The following is a 16,823-nucleotide window of genomic DNA, read 5'->3' on the forward strand; positions in this document are numbered from 1 at the left end:
CTACCCAAACCCAGGGCTGACCCTGCTCCGCAAGAGGCCAGACTGCCCACCGCCTCCAAGGCTCTCCACGGCCCCAGGTCCCAGACCAGGGACAAGGATTGAGCCTGTCCTGGCTGAGTCCACCTGTGCCCAGACCAGCCCTGGCCAGGACCCCACTCCCGGGCTTAAGGCCCATGCCAAGCCCCCAGGAGCCAGCCCCCTTCTCCGGCTGTATAGAGAGATCGGCAGCGAACCCAGGGGCCAGGAACAGAGCCCAGGCTGGGGCCATCGCCACCCAGACAAACCCAGCCCTCATCACTGGCCACAAAGATCCCAGCCACAGAGGACACAAAGTTCCTTTGTCGCTTTTTTTTAATTTTTAAATTTTCTTACAAAAATTTAGATGGTTACCAATACAGTCTTGTTTTGGTTTCATTTTTAATGCTTTTTGTCAATGCTTTTCTTCTGCTTTTAAATCACAAACAGCCGGCACAGAACAGCAGTCCCCCGGCCGCTGCTGCTACTCGGGGTTCTGGGCGGATGTCGCAGCCTCGGCCCCACCAGAGTCAGCGCAGGGAAGGGCGCCCCTGCACGGGGTCCCTCGCGTCTGCAGGACTCCACGGCGGTAGGGGGCACGCGCAGACTGGCCCCCATCTTGCTGTCTTCAAAGCTTCCTTTCCTGCGGCCAGGCCTCCCTCTGTGGTCTGCCTGCGGTGCAGGGTGGCCCGGGGGAGCGCCCACGCCCTCCAAGTCCAACCGCTTTCCCTTGCCCCCCTCCCTGCTTGGCTGCGTGCCCCTGGGGCCTCCACCGCCAGGTCCAGCCCGCTCCTCTCAGGCACTGTTGACGCAGGGGCACGCTCTGCTATCCTATCCCGCCCGCCCCAAAGCGCAGCCAGGCGCTGTCCCCTGCGCCTCCCTGGGCCCCGCCCTGGCAGCCGAACCGGCCTTATCTGGAGACTGGAGCACACACAGCACCGTGTCGGTAAACAGCTAACTCGGGCCTGGGGGGGCAGGTGGGGAGAGCAGAGGGAGGGAGCGAGGGTGTCCACAACGGCGGGCCCTGGCTCGGACCAGAGGTGCTGCCAACTCCTGCCGCCAGGGGGCTGTGAGCTCCACCCAGGGTCTGCACAGGACGGCCCTTCGCGGGTGATCCGATCCCTAAGAACAAGCGGCTGGGCCGGGGCCCTGTGGAGGGAGAAGAGAACAGTGCAGACGTGGGCGGGCGGCGGGGCCAAGCGAGGACAGGACAACGCCACCGCCCCGCAAGGCGGCTGCCTCCGTGGACAGGATGTGGACGAGGCGGCTGCCGTGCGTGGTGCGGGCTGACCCTGAGGGTCGCGACTCCACGGCTGATCCTGACTTGCTGGTCCTCACGGGGCCCTGTGCTCCGGGCACCTGAGGGTAGAGGACCGGCCTGCTCTGGCCCCGTCTCCTTGAGGCCTTCACCCCAGGGTGCTGGGGACGGCGCTGCGGGCCCAGGAGCACCCTCCCTCTCTGAGCTCGGTCTGGCCTTCCCTATGCCCGCGTCTGGGCCTGCCGCCGGGAGGCTGGGGTCCTGCGGGGGGCGTGCAGGTACAGCGGAGCATGCAGACAGCGGAGACCAGTGGGAAGCCCCGCCCAGAGGACGGGAAACAGGTGGACGGACACCCGAGAGAGAACGTACCAGGCATGCAAGCTAGACCCAGGAGTCAACGGGCTGAGGCTTAGCGTCCCCCACGGCGTCCACCAGCCTGACCGCGGGCCTGCTGGGCCCGGGGGGAGGGGCCTTCCTGCCAGGGTCGAGCTGCAGTGCACAGCGGACAGGTGGACAGGAGGGCGTTAGAAGCACAACAGAGCAGGTTAGTCGGAGCTCACAACGGGGTGGGCCTGGGCAGGGGGCCGGGCCAAGGCCAGAGTGCTGTGACGGTGGGCCTGCCAAGGCAGCACGGGGGGCGCTGAGGGCTGGGGGGAGCCAAGCTGGCATGGCTCATACGGGCCGGGATGGCGCATGGACACACACAGGCCTGTGCACGCAGCCTGGGGACTGGCACTGAGCAGGCGGCGGGTGCTGCCCTCACCCAGGCATGCGCATGCAGAGAAGGGGACAGACACTCTTGCTCACAGGCTCTCCGGGACTGCGCAGGGTGTGGCTGGGCAGGGCTGTCCCAGGTCCCCTCCCCTCCTAGCGGGTGCGAGCCTCGAACCCATTGGCACCCTCAGACTGCCTGCCGCGAGAGGGCTTCCCGGGCTTGGCTCCACGGCGCAGCAGCCCACAGTGCTCAGACCAGACTCAGCAAGGCGTGGGCTGCTCTCCAGGCCACCCCCAAGCGTGGAGCCTCCCTGGGCGCCTGCCCACAGCCACTTACTTTCAAAGGCTCATTCTCAGAGGCCTCCCCTGCAGAGCCACCGCCCCGAACCCTCCGCTCCCGCCGGTCCACCGTGGAGTATCCATCTGTGGGGTGGGGCGGGGGCAGGAGGGGACTCTAAGCGGTGGGCCTGTAAGGGCAGGTCTCCCTCTCAGCCTGTGAGACCTCTCAGGTCTCACATCTCAGGATGTGGGGCCCCAGGGACAGGGGGCTTTGGGAGGGGGCTCCCGCCCGCCCTGTCCTGGAGGCCTGTGCCAGCCCCACCTCTCACCAGCCCCTACCTCGCAGGAGTGTGGTCCTGGCCTGTCCCTCATGGCAGCTCAACTTCCAGCTCCCCCTCAGCTGGCCGGTTTGGGGCCCTGGCTGGGCACTGACGGCTCGCTAGCGGCCCTGCCCCTCACTTCTCTAGCACCCCAGATCTCTGCTCTCTGACCGGCACCACCCACCGTCACCCCACGGAGCCGGCAGACCCACGTCTGACCTCAGCCCCTCCCAGCGCGCCTGCACCCACCTGGGCCGAGAGCATCCATGGGGATCCCGTCTTGGCTGCCTGTTTTCTCGCTGTCTGCAGGCACAGGAAGGTGGCTGGTCGCCCACAGCGGCCGGGGGCCAGGGCAGACAGACCGCAGCGGGGCTGGCCTCGGTGACCCTGAATGCCCTGATTCTAAGGCCTTTGCTTCCTTTTGCCCAGTCTCTGCCAGGAGACAACCCCCGCTGCCAGCGTGACACAAACGCAGATGCCATGGGCAGTCCCCGGGAGACCACCTATGGGGCCATCTGGTGGCAGAAGACCTGTCTACTCTGCCGGCCACCCTCCACCAGCCAGCACTCACCAAGGCTCTTGTCCACCAGGGGCAGCGTGCTGTCATCAAAGCCCCCAGGGCTCGGTGCCCCCTTGGGTCCCTTGGCAGCAGCAGCTGCAGACTGAGGAGACACAAACAGACGGGACTGAGGTTGGGGCGCTCTCGCTTGGGGACCCGACATGGTGGAGTGAGGGGAGGCCTGGGCAGGCCGCACCTGGAAGCGCGCTTTAGTCCAGCCGTCCCTCTGCAAAGCGCCGCGTAGCTCCTTGTAGCTCCACACCGTCTGCAGCACGTGCGACGCCGCCTTTGCCTCCCGCACGGACTGGCTGCGGCAGGCGGGGCAGGTCAGCGGGGCGGGTCCGGCGGGGCAGGTCAGCGGGGCGGGTCCGGCGGGGCGGGGTCAGCGGGGCGGGTCCGGCGGGGCGGGGTCGGCGGGGCGGGTCCGGCGGGGCGGGGTCGGCGGGGTCAGCGGGGCGGGTCGGCGGGGCGGGGTCGGCGGGGCGGGGTCGGCGGGGCGGGGTCAGCGTGGACTCTACTCTCCCCAGCCGCCCCCAACACCGCCCTGCCCCCACCTGGAGGCGACGAGGGCCACGAGCGCAGGGACACCGCGGGCCTGCAGCAGCGAGCGCGCGTTGTCCAGGCTGTCGGACACTATCTCATGGATGGTGTTAAGCACAGCCACCACGGTGTCCTCCTCCAGGCGGGCCCCGGGTCGAGCCGGCGCCTGCGCGTTCCGCACGTTGTGCACCAGCTCTGCCATGGCGTAGCTCCCTGGGGGTGGGGAGGCGGGGTTGGGGTACACCTCCACCCAGCCTCGGAGATGGAGCAGGGATCAGGCGAGGGATGCCGCCAGGAGAGCCCCCAGGGGGACCCACAAGACCCCCACGAACAAGGGGCTGAGCTAGAGGGATGGGACCAGAACCCCCAAACCACCCTATCACTAGGTCCTCGACGGCAGGACCCCAGAGCTGCCCGCCCGGTTCCGCGCCCAGGCCTGCGCGGCCAGTTCCTCACCGATGAGGTCCTTGTTGCGCCGGTCCAGGGAGAGGTTGCGCAGGGCAATGGCGACCGCGCGCACCACCTTGTCGGTCTCGGACTGCAGCAGTTCCACAAGCACCGGGAGCCCGCGCTCCTTGCGCACGGTGGCCCGGATGTAGGTGGCCCACTATACGGTGGGGCGGGGAGCGGGGCTCAGCTGCACGGGCCGGCACGCTCCCACCTCCGGACCGGACTGTTCCTGCTCCCCTACCTCCACCAATCAGCTTCCCCACGAGCAGCTTCCCCACCACCGTCCAGAGCGCGGCCTGCAGCGCACATGCCCTGAACCTCCCTGACCTTGGGGGGGCGCTGGGCCCTTAAGCTCCCGCCAGCCTCGGCCCTCACCATCCAGTTGCCCGCGCTGAGGTTCTGCAGAGCGCCGGCGGCGGCCTCGAGAGTGTTGAAGTTCCGGCTCTCAGTGAGGAGGGAGAGATAAAGACGTACCACCTCAGGCTGGTACAGCAGCTCAAAGCCTAGGGAGGGGACAGCCTTCACCCACAGTCACCCATCACCCCCTCCCACCCAGGGCCACGGTGAGCGGGGGCCAGGAATGGGCGTGAAGCAGCCACAGAATACTGTTTACTATCAGCCTAGTCACAAAGGGGGAAAGCGGCCCCCTTTCACAGAGCAGCAAACTGAAGCTTAGTCAATGGGACCTGCCAGGCACCAGGAGCAGCCCGGGGGCCGGGGACGGGGAAGGAGATGGCAACCAGGGCCATGCCCCTAGAACAGGGCCCGTCCTCCCTGGCAACAGGACCCAGATTGCTGGTAACTGAAGCTGTGCAACCAGAGCCCCGCCCCTAGCAACAAACCCCACCCTCCGGGCAACAGGGCCGGTCTTCACAGGGGACAGACTGTACAACCAGGGCCACGCCCCTAGCAACAGGGCCCCCCCCCCCCCCCCCGGGCCACAGGACCCGGACTGATTGTAACTGAAGCTGTGCAACCACGGCCGCGCCCCTGGCAACAGGACCCGGGTTGGCAGTAACTAGCTGAAGCTGTGCACCCAGGGCCCCGCCCCTGACAACAGGGCCCGCCTTCACAGGGAACAGACTGTACAACCAGGGCCCCGCCCCTGGCAACAGGACCCAGCCCCCCTGGTAACAGGGCCCGGCTTCGCAAGGGACAGTGTGTGCAACCAGGGCCACGCCCTAGCAACAGGGCCCGCCCTCCCTGGCGACAGGACCCGGGTTGGTGGTAACTGAAGCTGTGTAACCAGGGCCCCACCCCTGGCAACAGGGCCCGCCCTCCCTGGCTATGGGACACGCCTTCACAAGGAACAGACTGTGCAACCAGGGCCCCGCCCCTGGCAACAGGACCTGGCCCCCCTGGTAACAGGACCCGGGTTGGTGGTAACTGAAGCTGTGCAACCAGGGCCCCGCCCCTGGCAACAGGGCCTAACCTCCCTGGCGACAGGGCCCGCCTAGCACAAACCCACTGAGGCTGTCACCAGGGCAGCTGCCCTAGTAACAGGACCCGCTCTCCCCGGCGACCACTCCAGGCTCCCCAGCAACTGGGCCTGGCCTGGTGCCCTGCAGTCTCCAAAGAGGAGGTGCCCAGGAAGCCTTCCAGGCCTGCCTGTCCCCACATGGGGGCTTCTGCTTGGCTGCGGACATTGCCTCCCTCTCCCGTCCTGACTCCGCTCCCACACCCCTTCCCCAGCCTTCACACACAGTGCTCGCCGCGCTCCAGCCCCCAAACACTCCACGCGCACCCCTCTCAGGGTGTCTGCACTGCTCTGCCTGTAACGCTTGTCCTCAAACCCCCACGCAGGGCCCTTCCCCTCCACCCCACTTGGGGACCTGCTGGCTCACCCCACTTGCAGGACTGGCCGGGCCCCACCAGGGCAGACCTCTCTCCCTCAAGCTGGTTCCGAGGGCCAGCACCGCAGGACCCCACAGACCCCGGGACAAGGACGAGCTGGGCACGCTGACTCCCTCTGGCCCAGCCCCTGGACCTGGGTCTGACCATGCCTGCCCAGCTCCCAGCCCCCTCGCATGAACCCCAGCTCTGTGGCTGGCACTGGAGGCCCTGCCTTCACTGGGGGGCTCCCCCGACTCTGCCCCCCTGCACCTGCCATGTGGCCACGCAAGCGCCTAGCCTCTCTGCCTCCCGACCCACCTTCCCTGAAATGACCCTGTTCGCAACACTCCAGCAGGTACCCTGGGACTGGACTGTCCTCTGGGCCTCGGTTTCCCCATTTGATCCCTGCCTGATGGCCCAAAGCTTCACTGTGGAGACAGTCCTAGGCCCAGGCTTCCCCAGGGGTGCAGGGTCTGCCTCAGCCCACTCACCCTTGGCAGCCTCGGTTCTCTTAGGCAGGTCCAGCGTGTCAAAGTTCTGGTCCAGCTCACCATCCTTCTTCCCTGGAAGGCAAGGTGGGGCAGGAGGTCAGGCGGACCCCGTCGGGGGCGGGAGTGTGTCAGGAAGGTTGGGCACAGCCCTCTCCTGACCAGGCCCCAAAGAACACCCTGCGCCCAGGCCAGCAGTAGAGCCCCACTCTCAGAGTTTGAGCAGGTGGGTTGGCCCAGAGGACAGTGGTGGTGGGGCCTGGGGACATCCCAGCCCTACCCCAATCCCCTGGGACTCATCTCCCGCCAGGGGCTGAGAGCTGTACACAGACCCTCCCAGTGGCTCTCTGGCAGCCACTAAGTGTACAGCTGAGGCAGCCAGGAACCCAGGTGGGGTGGCAGGTAGGTACAAGCAGAGAAGCTGAGAGCTGACAAGGACAGGACTTGCCTGGGTCACACAAGAGGCAGGGTTGGGCCAAGAACTTTCCCAAGGGGAAAACTCCCCCAGTCTAGGGTCAGGACACTGTCCCAGGCTCTACCGGGCAGGAGAATCCCCCATGCCCAGGCTGAAAGCCCACAGCAGCCCCAGGTACCACTGGGGGGGCCCGAGCACGCACACCTCCGAGACAGCGAGCTGGCTGCCCCCAGCCACCCTCCCCATGTCAGACAAGGAAGCTTCTCTCTCCTGGAAGGCAGCAGAGCTGAGCTCAGATGATCTGGGCCCCCTCCCTGCCCACCCTCGTGGGACCGTTGTGCTGTCTGACCAAGCCACACACACCTCATTCCATCAGAGGGGCAGACTCTGCTCCCTGGTGCCCCTAGGGACAAACACCCTGGGCCCTGCCCACCCTCTGCAAGTCTGAGGTTAGGGACAGCCGGGGCGCACATTCCTGCCACTGTCATGGACATGGCGGCCAGGTGCTGAGACCAGGGCTGGCGCAGAGCTCTGAGGCTAGAAGGTGCTTCCCCCTTCCCAGGAGCCCACTGCACGTGCCAGGCCGGGACTGCAGGACAAGCAAGGACTCACCTGGATGGAACCACTCCTCTGGGCAGCAGGAGGAAGCACAGGAGAGAGGAGAGGAGCCTGAGCAGGTGGCACCCCCACGCCCTCCCGCAAGGCCTTGGCTTCCCACTACACACCCCGGACTGAGCAGGCAGCACGTGGAACCTCACCCCAATTACTTCCGGGGGCTGAGTGCCCCCCAGTTAGACAGGGAAGAGAGGTCGGGGGTCAGTGGGGCAGGTGAAGGCAGTGCACAGGCACCACTGCAGCCACCAGGGATGTGGGTACCGGGCACCGACACCCTGCAGGCATGGCGGGTGTGCAGGGTGACTGCCCAGGCGGATGGGGGCTGCCACTTGGGCTGGTCAGGGTCTACAGCTGCTCTGTGAGTGGCCAGCAGGTGGCATCATCAGTGGCGCTTTCAGAGCCCTTCCCCAGAGTGGAGGGTCTGGGCGGGGCACGGATGGAACCACCTCGTGGTTTCCCCTGTGCCCTCCTGGGGGGCCCGCTGTGCAGACAGGGGAGGTGGGGTCTGAGCCCCAAGGCCTGGCCTTTTAGCTGTGACCCGGGGTGGTACCCCGTCCTCTGCTCCCTGCTCCCCTGCCTGCCCGCTGGGGACTGAGCAGGCGTCCTCCGGCCCCCATCTGCTGCCCGCCATGGGCTCAGAGACCCTTCAGCCAGGGCAGGGTTCTAGAGTGGTACCCCGGCCTCGCCCACCCACCTTTGGCCTTCTTGCCACCGAAGCAGCTGGCGTCATCCCGCCTCCTGCGCTGGGGGCCCGCTGCATTGCCCAGGGGCCCAGGCTCGGCCTCCTGATACCTGTCGGCCCCAGGCACCTCCTTGTGCACGTGGTAAGACAGGTTCCGCATGATGCACACGCAGTTCTCCACTGACTGTCGGGAGAAGCCGGCGGCTGGGGCAGGGCCACTGGGCATGGGGACTGCTGCCACCCTCCCAAGGGCCCTCGGCACAGAGCAGGCCCTCAGCCAGCGTGCACCGCGGTCCCAGAGGCGTGGGATGGCGGCCTCAGCGAGGGCCACACAGGCCCGAACCTCACGGTGGAGGACCACACCTGCTCCGCAGCGTGGCCACTGTGAGGTAGGCCACGTCCAGCGCCCACCCCAGACTGTGTTGCCCAAGGGCCTATCCCCGCGCTGCCCTCTCCCCCACCGTGGTGGGAGGCTGCGGGACGGCCCGGCCTGCCTGGCCCACCTTGTTGTCCGTGTCCTTCCTGCCCACAGCCGACTGCAGCGCGTGCAGGAGTGCGTCCACCAGCCCTTCACACTCCCGGAGTCGCCGCCGGGCCTCGGCGCCATCTGAGCTCACATTCCTGGGTGGCCAAGAGCAGGCCTGGTGACCCCTGGCCCCCACAGGAACCCCCCAGCCACAGCCCAGCCTCGGTTGCTTGTCTTCATCTCTGAATAGGCCCCACTGCCGCCCTGGGCCTACTAGGACAGGACACCCAGCCTGGGGCACAGGGAACAGGGGGCCAGGGGCCTAACCAGCCCCCGGTCCCAGGAGGTAGACCCAAGCCTGGCAACTCCTTGGGGAAGAGGCAGCTCCCTGGCTCCCATCTGGACTGGAAAGGAACAGAAATGGGCCCCAAGAGACAATTCTGTGTCCCCCACCCCCATGCCAGCAATGGCTCTGGGCCCTCCTGTGCCCCAAGGTCAGGACCCCACTGGGCCGAAGGGGCACATCCTGAGGAACGGGCAGGCTGTGGGACCTGAGAGGTCTCTACAGGGGTCCCCAGAGGCAGGGGTCACAGGGAGGTGTGATGAGCCCCCAAGGCAGATGGAAATGAGGGTCCCAGCTTCCCCTGGCTGTCACGGTGAGGGGTAGGGGGCTGGGCACCGGGCAGGGCTGAGGCACTGCAGAGCGGGGAGACCTTGGGGTGAGTACAGCCCCGCCAGGCTTCACTTCCCATCCAGACTCGCGCCGTGGCTCCGAAGCCCGAGATGTGGGCGCTCGCCACCCTCCCTGCCACCTGGGACCAGAAGGACGGGCCGGCGGGCGCGTGTGGTCAGGCACCCAGTCACCCCATGGGAGCAGCCTGGGCGGGAGCTGCCCGCACCTCAGGCAACCTGACGTGTTCTTGAAGACGGTCGTCCACTCGGCATCCCGGGGCTTGGAGTCCTCGTTGGGCTCGAGCTCCCAGCCTGAGTGGGGCACGATGACCTCGTGGGTCAGTGTCTGCAGGCCATGGTCAATGATGACCATCTTCAGGGGCTCATAGGACGACAGGTTCCAGAGCGTGCCTGTGGAGGCGATTGGCCAACCGTGCTGACCACAGGCATCCCTCCTCCCTCTCTGCCCAGGACCACCCCACCCTCCTCGTGCCCCAGCTCACACAGAACAGCAGGAAGTGACAAAAGCCAGGGGAGGCTCTGGGGCTGTCCTGGCCTGGGTGAGACGTGTGACAGCACCTGGCCACAGCTCCCAGCTGGCAGGGAGCCCCAGAGGAGGGGGACGGCAGGGCTGTCCCTTCCCCCGTTGTTCGCTACCATGGGCAGGTGAGGCCACGGGGAGATAGTCAGGTGGCTCTGCCTGTCCCTCAGGTCCCACAAGGTGCAGGGCCGAGGGCAGCTGCCGTGGGGATGTGGGGCCATGCGGAGGGGCCTGCCTAAGGGCAGAGGGACTGGGGACCCGCCCTAATACCTGGGCCTGACACCTGCCTCCCAGGCAAGCTGTCCCAGAGCAGGGTCACCTGACAACCTGGGTGTTTCCCTGGCCACGAGCCCTGAGTGGCCTGGCACCTCCCTGGCTCAGCCTCACGCCCCTCTCTTCCCAGGGGTGGCCAGCGCAGCTGGGGCCACTCACCAGTGACGAGTTCACGGATCTCGTTGTCCCTGGCAGACCGCAGCAGGCGCACCAGGGCAGGCACGCCACCACAGTCCCGGATGGCGGCCTTGTTGTCGGCATCGCGGCCGTAGGAGAGGTTGCGCAGCGCCCCGCAGGCCCGGCGCCGCACCTCGGCCCGAGGGTGGTCCAGCAGTGCCACGAGCAGTGGCAGCCCCCGCAGCTGCCGCACGCGCCGCTTGACGCCCTCGTTCTCAAAGCACAGGTGCTGCAGGTAGGCGGCCGCGTTGGCCTTCACGGGGTCCACAGGGTGCCGCAGCATGGCCAGCACCTCAGGAAGCTCAGGGTCCCGCCAGCGTGGCTCCTTGCGGGTGCTGTCCACTGAGGGTGAGCGACGGGCCAGCCGGTCCAGGCTGCCCAGGCTGCCCCGTTCCGGCTGGGCCAGGGGCGCCGTCACCGCTGGGAACGCAGGCCGCTCGTCCAGCAGCTCGCCACCGTCATCCGCCGCGTCCTCATAGGCCCTGTGCAGGCAAGCGGGGCGCGTGGACATCCTCACAGCAGCTGCCAGCCCTGCCTCCGAGCTGCCCACCACAGCCCCTCCAGGGGACTGTGACCTCACCCAGCAGGGCTGGGCTGCGAACATTTGTACCTTGGCCTCAAGGGAGGGAGCGCTGAGAGTGACATCCAGCCCAGCAAGAATGGACTCAGAGCCATCGACAGAGCCGAACCCCAGCTGACAGCCACCAGGGCTCGCATCCCCCCAGGACAGGGAGCTCACTCACTCCTGTCACAGGCAGCGTCCTCCATCCTGAGCCAAACATGTTTCTGCGGAGTGTCTGTCTGCGACTGGGGGGGGCACCCTCCTTCCACAAAACCACCCGTCTTCCCACAAGGCCCAGCTCCAGCTGGCGTCAGGATGGGGGGCAGCGGGTGGCTCTCCATATGGGTCCCTACAGCCGTCCCAGTGGGACCGTCTGAGGGGCGTTCAGGCCGCCACCCCTCAGGGTACAGGATGTCCTTGGCTATTAGTCACCCTGTGGGCTGTTGTCATCAAACACTTCCCAAGGGAGGGCCTGCGGCTGGAGCAGTCAGGGGGCTCGCCCAGGGTCACACCGTGGAATCCAGACCCAGGTTGTGGTCACATTCCCACTCTGCAGATACACAAACTGAGGGCAGAGGGGACAGAACCAGAGGCTCTGGACTCCAGTGACTGCCGTGCATGGAGGAAACCAAGGCCCGTGGGACAGTTGGGGGCCTCTCGTGCTCGGGCCACCTGGCTGAAGCAAAGGCAGCAGGTGTCAGGCGCTGTCACCAGCTTCTTCCGTGCCCTGGCACGGGAGGGCGCCCAGCCTAACTTCTGCTGCCTCGGGGCCTGCCCTGGCTGCTCTCCTGGACAACAGCCGGGCCGATTCAAACTAAAGTGTACCTGACTAACTCGACCCCCACAGCTCCACTGCCTGTGGGCCATCCTGCGGCTGGGGGGCCGGAGGCAGACTTTCCAGGAGGAGGCAGCCACGGGGACGGGTGCTCACCTGGTGCGAAGGCCCCGCCCACACTCAGGCCTCCTCCGTGTGGCTGTGCCATAGTCAGGCTCCAGCTCGGGGCCACCCTCATCCTCGGCGGCCAGGCTGCGGGTGTCGTCCTCCAAGCCATACGGCTCTGCCTGGAAGCGCTCAGGCAGGGAGCGGCCGCCCGGTGGCCCGGGCTCAGGACCCGCGGGGAAGGCCTCACGGCGGCCCGGCAGTGTGAAGCAGCCATCAGCAGGGCCCGGGCCAAGGGGGCCAGTGCGTGGGGGCCGCACACCCAGCCCTCGAGACAGGCTGCCATAGCTGGGGCCGTCCCGGAGCTCGGGGCCGTCGGGAAAGCCGCCCCCGCTGCTGAGGTAGGCTCGGGAGAGTGTGGCCGCCGGGCCACCACCACGCAGCAGGAAGTGCCGGTCCAGGGGCCCATCAGCAAAAGGGCCTAGCGGGGGGCCACCGTCCAGTAGGGGGAGTCCATCTGGACCCAGGGGCACCTGGCGTACCGTCCGCGTGGTCACCGTCTTGACCGTCTTGGTAACCTGGTGGACAGGGAGGTGGCAGGTGGGCTGGGTAGCCCGAGAGTCCTGAAAACTGCTGTGGTGGGGCCAGGCCGGCCTCTAGGGGGCTGCTCACGTGCCCACTCTGCAGACGGCACCGGGGCGGCCGTCCGGCCGCTCTCCCATTGCCTGGGCCCAGCCGTACCTTGGTCTCAGTGCGCCGGGTTGTGCCGTCCTCGGACGTGACAATGGACACGTGAGAGGTGGGTGTGCCAGGGTCCTCCTCCACCGTCACCGTCTCTTCCAGGACCTCGGGTGCCTCTGGCATGGCGGCCAGCGAGGCCTGGCTGCCTGGGCTCTGCTCCTGGGGCAAGGGGCATTGTTGGCAGACAGGACCCACTGCCCAGACACGCTGGGCACACAGGGCCCCAAGCAGGCCTCAGCGTGTGCCTCTTCCCAGCCCCCAGGCCCACTCACCCCAGGGCCTGTCCCCACCCAAGCCAGCGAGGACAGTGGCCTGTCCTTGCCTTCTAAACATTGAGGCGCTAACCCTGCCCTGTCACCCTACCCCAGGCCTCATCGGACTGAGTTAGCAGGTAAGGCCACAGGTCCCAGGGGTGCAGTCTTGGGGGGGGGCCTCCCGACCTGTGAGGCCTGGCTGCCACCTGCTCCTCCAGTCCCTGAGGTGGGACCTGTAGGATACCCCCCCCAGGTCACCTGCCACCCAACAGGGCCCTCATGGTGTCAGGGGTCTCCTCCCTGCCCAACCCCAGAAGCCCCAAGTGCAGAAGCCTTCGGGAGGGGCGTTTTTAGCACCGCTCACTGACTCCTGTGGCCACGCCCAGACTCCTGGCACCAAGGCCAGCCAGACGCCCTCAAAAGGCAGAAATATCCACTCCCAGAATGCCCTGTGCACCCAGAACACCAAAATATCCTCACTCCCTCCACCCCGGGCATTCTCAGGTGTCAAGTGGGCAGGCCCTGGCCCTTCCTCTGGCCCCCCACTGAGACCCTGGGTGTCGTATTGGATGTTAGAAAATGGTGGATTCAGGACCAGGGCCACTCTTGCCACCGTCCTGCAAGAGATGACCACAGTGCAATTCTAAGTGAGACTGCTCTGAGCACAGGCCCTTCGGAGGTCCACACGCCTACTGGCCAGACGCGTCAGTGGGGAAACTAAGGCACAAAGAGGGCACACTGGCCCACATTAGAGCCAGGCCCGACGCCTTCTAAGCTGAGTGGTGTGGGGACCCGAGACCCTCAGTCTGCCCCTGGGTCTCTGACCACACAGGCCCAGGCGCCAAAGCCACGCGGCCCAGTGTCAGGGACCAGCACCAGGCTAGGACAGGCAGGGGCTGAAACCCAAGCTGTGGGGGCGGGTGAGGGGGACACATTCCGGGGCAGCCTGAGCCAAGTCAGCAGGAAGACAGGCCCCGCTCTGTGGCCCGGGCCCCAGGCCTTGCCGGGTGTGTCCCTTGCCTGGGCCCCCAGGGGCCTGCACCTACTCCAAGCTCCGCCTGGCTCCAGAGCAGGACTCTGCCTATCACAGGCCTGGGAGGTGAGCCAGGTGAGGTGGCCAGGCTGCCCTCAGGACCCGCCCACCAAGGTCGGGGTCCTATCCTGGAGGAATGCTTGACCCCTGATCGTGCAGTGCAGGGGTCCAGGGAGGAGCTAGGACAGGTGCAGCCCTCAGGCTCTGCTGACAAAGGAAAGAAGAGGCCACAGAATGCACCTCCCCTCCCCTGCCAGAGCAGGACCTCAGAGGATGATAGATAACTTTACAGATGGGGAAACTGAGGCCTGACTCAGGGGAAAGGATTCACCCAGAATGTCACAATGCTAGGGGGGTGTCTCAGGCACCGCAGGGAAGACAGTCTGGCCAGAGGGCCTCTGAGTCTCACCTAGCCCCTGTCCTGGGATGGCTGCTTGCTGGGGCCCTGGCCGTGGAGAGGGCACCCTGTTCCCTGGGAAAGAGAAATAGACTGAGGCCCAGAGTGAGGACAGTGGCAGGCTGCCAGGCAGGGCAGGCTAGGCTCTCCTCCAAGGGCCCTGGGAGCCAGGACTGCTCTGGAGCAGAGGGCAGCACAGGGAGGCCTGTCACTCTTGGGGCCCGGCTGCCCTGTCCCACGTGGCCCCTGTGGGGGCGAACATATCAGGCCCCCAGCTCTCTCCGCAGGGCCCTGGGGCTCCAGCGAGGCCCCCGAGAAGTAGCAGTTCAGTGGTGGGGCAGGGCTGGGGGAGGAGCAAGACTGAGGGGATGTTGCCCAGGACACTGCCGGTGGGATGTGGCCCCTCAGATTTGCATACATTTGCATACATTAAACACTCAGAGGAGAGCCCCCTCCTCCCTAGCTAAGTGGTGGGGGCAAAGGGCAAAGGAGGGGAAAGATATCTGGGGACCTTAATGCCACTCTGCGGCCCAGCTTACCCCTCCTACCCTGGCTGTGGTGAGGGTCTGACCATGCAAGAGCCGGGTGGTCTGGGAGAGCCAGGGCCCCCGGCAAGGCTGGCAGCGGGATCCCAAGGCCCCAAGAGTCTCTGCTGGCAAATGACCTCAGGGAGCTAAAAACAAACCATGACTTCACCCGGACAGGAGCGTGAGTCAGCCGGTGATCACGGGAAAGCCCTGTCCCCGTTACACAGCCCGGGCACACACGCTGACACTCGGACGGGGATCTGGACACACGCGTGCACCTGACTTCCCAGACAGGAACACGTGTATGTGCACATGTGTGCGAGCACCCAGCCAGGCACTGGGGCCCGGGCCCAGCGACCTGCGTGCTCTCCTGACTGCACACCAAGTGCCAGCACCCACTCTCCCAAAGGCACTGGTAAGTACACACGTCCTCGTGTCTCCCGCCCATGTGTCCAGACCTTCATCCACGCAAGGGCTCACATACTCTCACTACACAAGGACAGGGGCCACCAGCTCCTTCAGTCTCCTAGCCAGGTGTCCACTCTGGGGGTCCTAGAGCTGGTGGCAGATGGGGAAACTGAGGCCTAGGGTAGCGAGAGGCCCAAGGCCATCCTGTGGCTCAGGCTATGGGATGGTGGGCCGATGGCCAGCACACAGTTGGTCTTCGACAGAGGGGCTGGTCGGGGTACCTGGATCCCTGCCTGGCCCCAGTGCCCTATTCCATGGCATCATGACTCTCGTGCACCTGCCCAGGCTGGCCGACTCTAAGGGGCCCCTGGCCCTGTACTCACACACAGCCTCTGCCCCAGACCCGACTCTAGGCTACTCCCCTCTGCACCCCAGACACGGGCACCATCCTGGACATCCCACCCCTAGGCCAACCCAGCATGCTGTGTCCTGCCAATGTTCTCTCGTTACCCTCTCCCCAGCCTGGGCCCCACCCTTGCCCCTCTTGCAGGGACCACTCCCAGCCTCCCCTCACTCATCTCTGCTGTCCAAAGCCCTCCCGTGGCTGTCCCATCTGTGATGCCTCAGGCCCGGCCCGGAGAGGGGCTGCTGCCCAGGCCTGGGGCTTCCCATGAGCTCCCTTGGGCTTGTGAGAGGGGCTGGAGTGCCCAGAGAGGTGGACCCACGCACCCACCACTGCTCTCAACAGGGTCCCCAGAGGCACAGGGCTGAGCACAGCGCGAGGGCTCTGTGCCCCATCACGGACCTGGGGTTCAGCCTCCTTGCAGGGACATGGGAAGGACACAGGGTGCTGGGACCATGGGACGTGCCGGATAGCACCGGGGAATATCCAGATACAAGGACGTGGGGAGCAGAAACTCGAGATGCAGACCAACACAGAGGGACTGCCACCTGGGCAAAGGCCCGTGACAGCCTCCAGGTGGGAGCGGGGATGGCAGAGGAAGGGGCATAGGAAACAAGCCAAGTCCTAATTTGGGGGTGAAGGGCTTAGCTGGGGTCTGGAGACGCCCATCTACCCCCACCACCTGGACTTCATAGACAAGCACCCACGGTCTGTGTCCTGAAGAGCAGACTGCAGGGGCGGGCACCCCCCCACCCAAGGCCCTGCTGGCATACATGGCAGAGGCTAAAGTGAGACTGCACACCCGGCTCCCACATCCTGGGCCAGGCTCCCGGGGGGACAAGACGGCCACTAGATGAATGGAGGGGTGAGGGAGTGACAGTTCCACATCCCCCAGCATGGCCCTCCGGGGTAGAATCTGGGACAAGTCAGGCTGGCATCTCCCGCCAGGCAGCGAGCCTTGGCCACCACAAAACGCCCTCTCCCTTGGTGCCCACGGGCTCTGCCGAGCTCTCAGGACCAGGAGCTCACCTCTGCACGGCAGCAGTTTGCCCGGGCACGGCCCTGGGCAGAGTGGCCAGAAGGCCGTGCTGGAGAGCCAGCTGGGGTGGGGAGGAGAGCAAGGCTGTCACTCACCTGGGCTTTCCCAAGCCCAGCCTTGGGTCGTCCACCACACTGTGATTGTGACTCCCCCCAACCAGCCCCTCCATCTCTGGGGCAGCGCTGGGCCCCTGGGGGTCACACCAGGACTATACAACAGGCAGGAACCTGCCTGCCCAAGTAGGTAGGTGTCTGGGAGACCTGCCTCCCACCACAGGGCGTC

General features: G+C 66.3%; 1 protein-coding gene across 9 annotated transcripts in view; it reads right to left on the reverse strand.

Annotated features, from left to right (window-relative positions):
* Positions 1-377: 377 nt before the first annotated feature.
* The window catches only part of ARVCF (ARVCF delta catenin family member), a 47,625-nt gene continuing 31,179 nt past the window's right edge, over positions 378-16,823 (reverse strand). The window contains exons 4-19 of one of the 9 annotated variants that reach the window (XM_069496828.1): positions 12,481-12,639; positions 11,791-12,317; positions 10,280-10,779; positions 9,534-9,717; positions 8,672-8,789; positions 8,181-8,352; positions 6,460-6,531; positions 4,511-4,638; positions 4,142-4,292; positions 3,700-3,898; positions 3,342-3,453; positions 3,158-3,248; positions 2,836-2,889; positions 2,325-2,410; positions 1,643-1,762; positions 378-1,164 (exon numbers count right to left, since the gene is read on the reverse strand). In XM_069496828.1, coding sequence (XP_069352929.1) covers positions 1,655-1,762; positions 2,325-2,410; positions 2,836-2,889; positions 3,158-3,248; positions 3,342-3,453; positions 3,700-3,898; positions 4,142-4,292; positions 4,511-4,638; positions 6,460-6,531; positions 8,181-8,352; positions 8,672-8,789; positions 9,534-9,717; positions 10,280-10,779; positions 11,791-12,317; positions 12,481-12,639 — 2,661 coding nt within the window. In that variant the 3' untranslated portion in view covers positions 378-1,164; positions 1,643-1,654. Of the gene's footprint in view, positions 1,165-1,211; positions 1,763-2,324; positions 2,411-2,605; positions 3,249-3,341; positions 3,454-3,699; positions 3,899-4,141; positions 4,293-4,510; positions 4,639-6,459; positions 6,532-7,483; positions 7,502-8,180; positions 8,353-8,671; positions 8,790-9,533; positions 9,718-10,279; positions 10,780-11,790; positions 12,318-12,480; positions 12,640-16,823 lie in introns of those variants that run through there. The other 8 variants (XM_069496827.1, XM_069496831.1, XM_069496825.1 and 5 more) reach the window with 8 other exon arrangements.

Source organism: Eulemur rufifrons, chromosome 21, assembly GCF_041146395.1.
Source record: "Eulemur rufifrons isolate Redbay chromosome 21, OSU_ERuf_1, whole genome shotgun sequence".
Classification (NCBI taxonomy): Eukaryota; Metazoa; Chordata; class Mammalia; order Primates; family Lemuridae; genus Eulemur; species Eulemur rufifrons.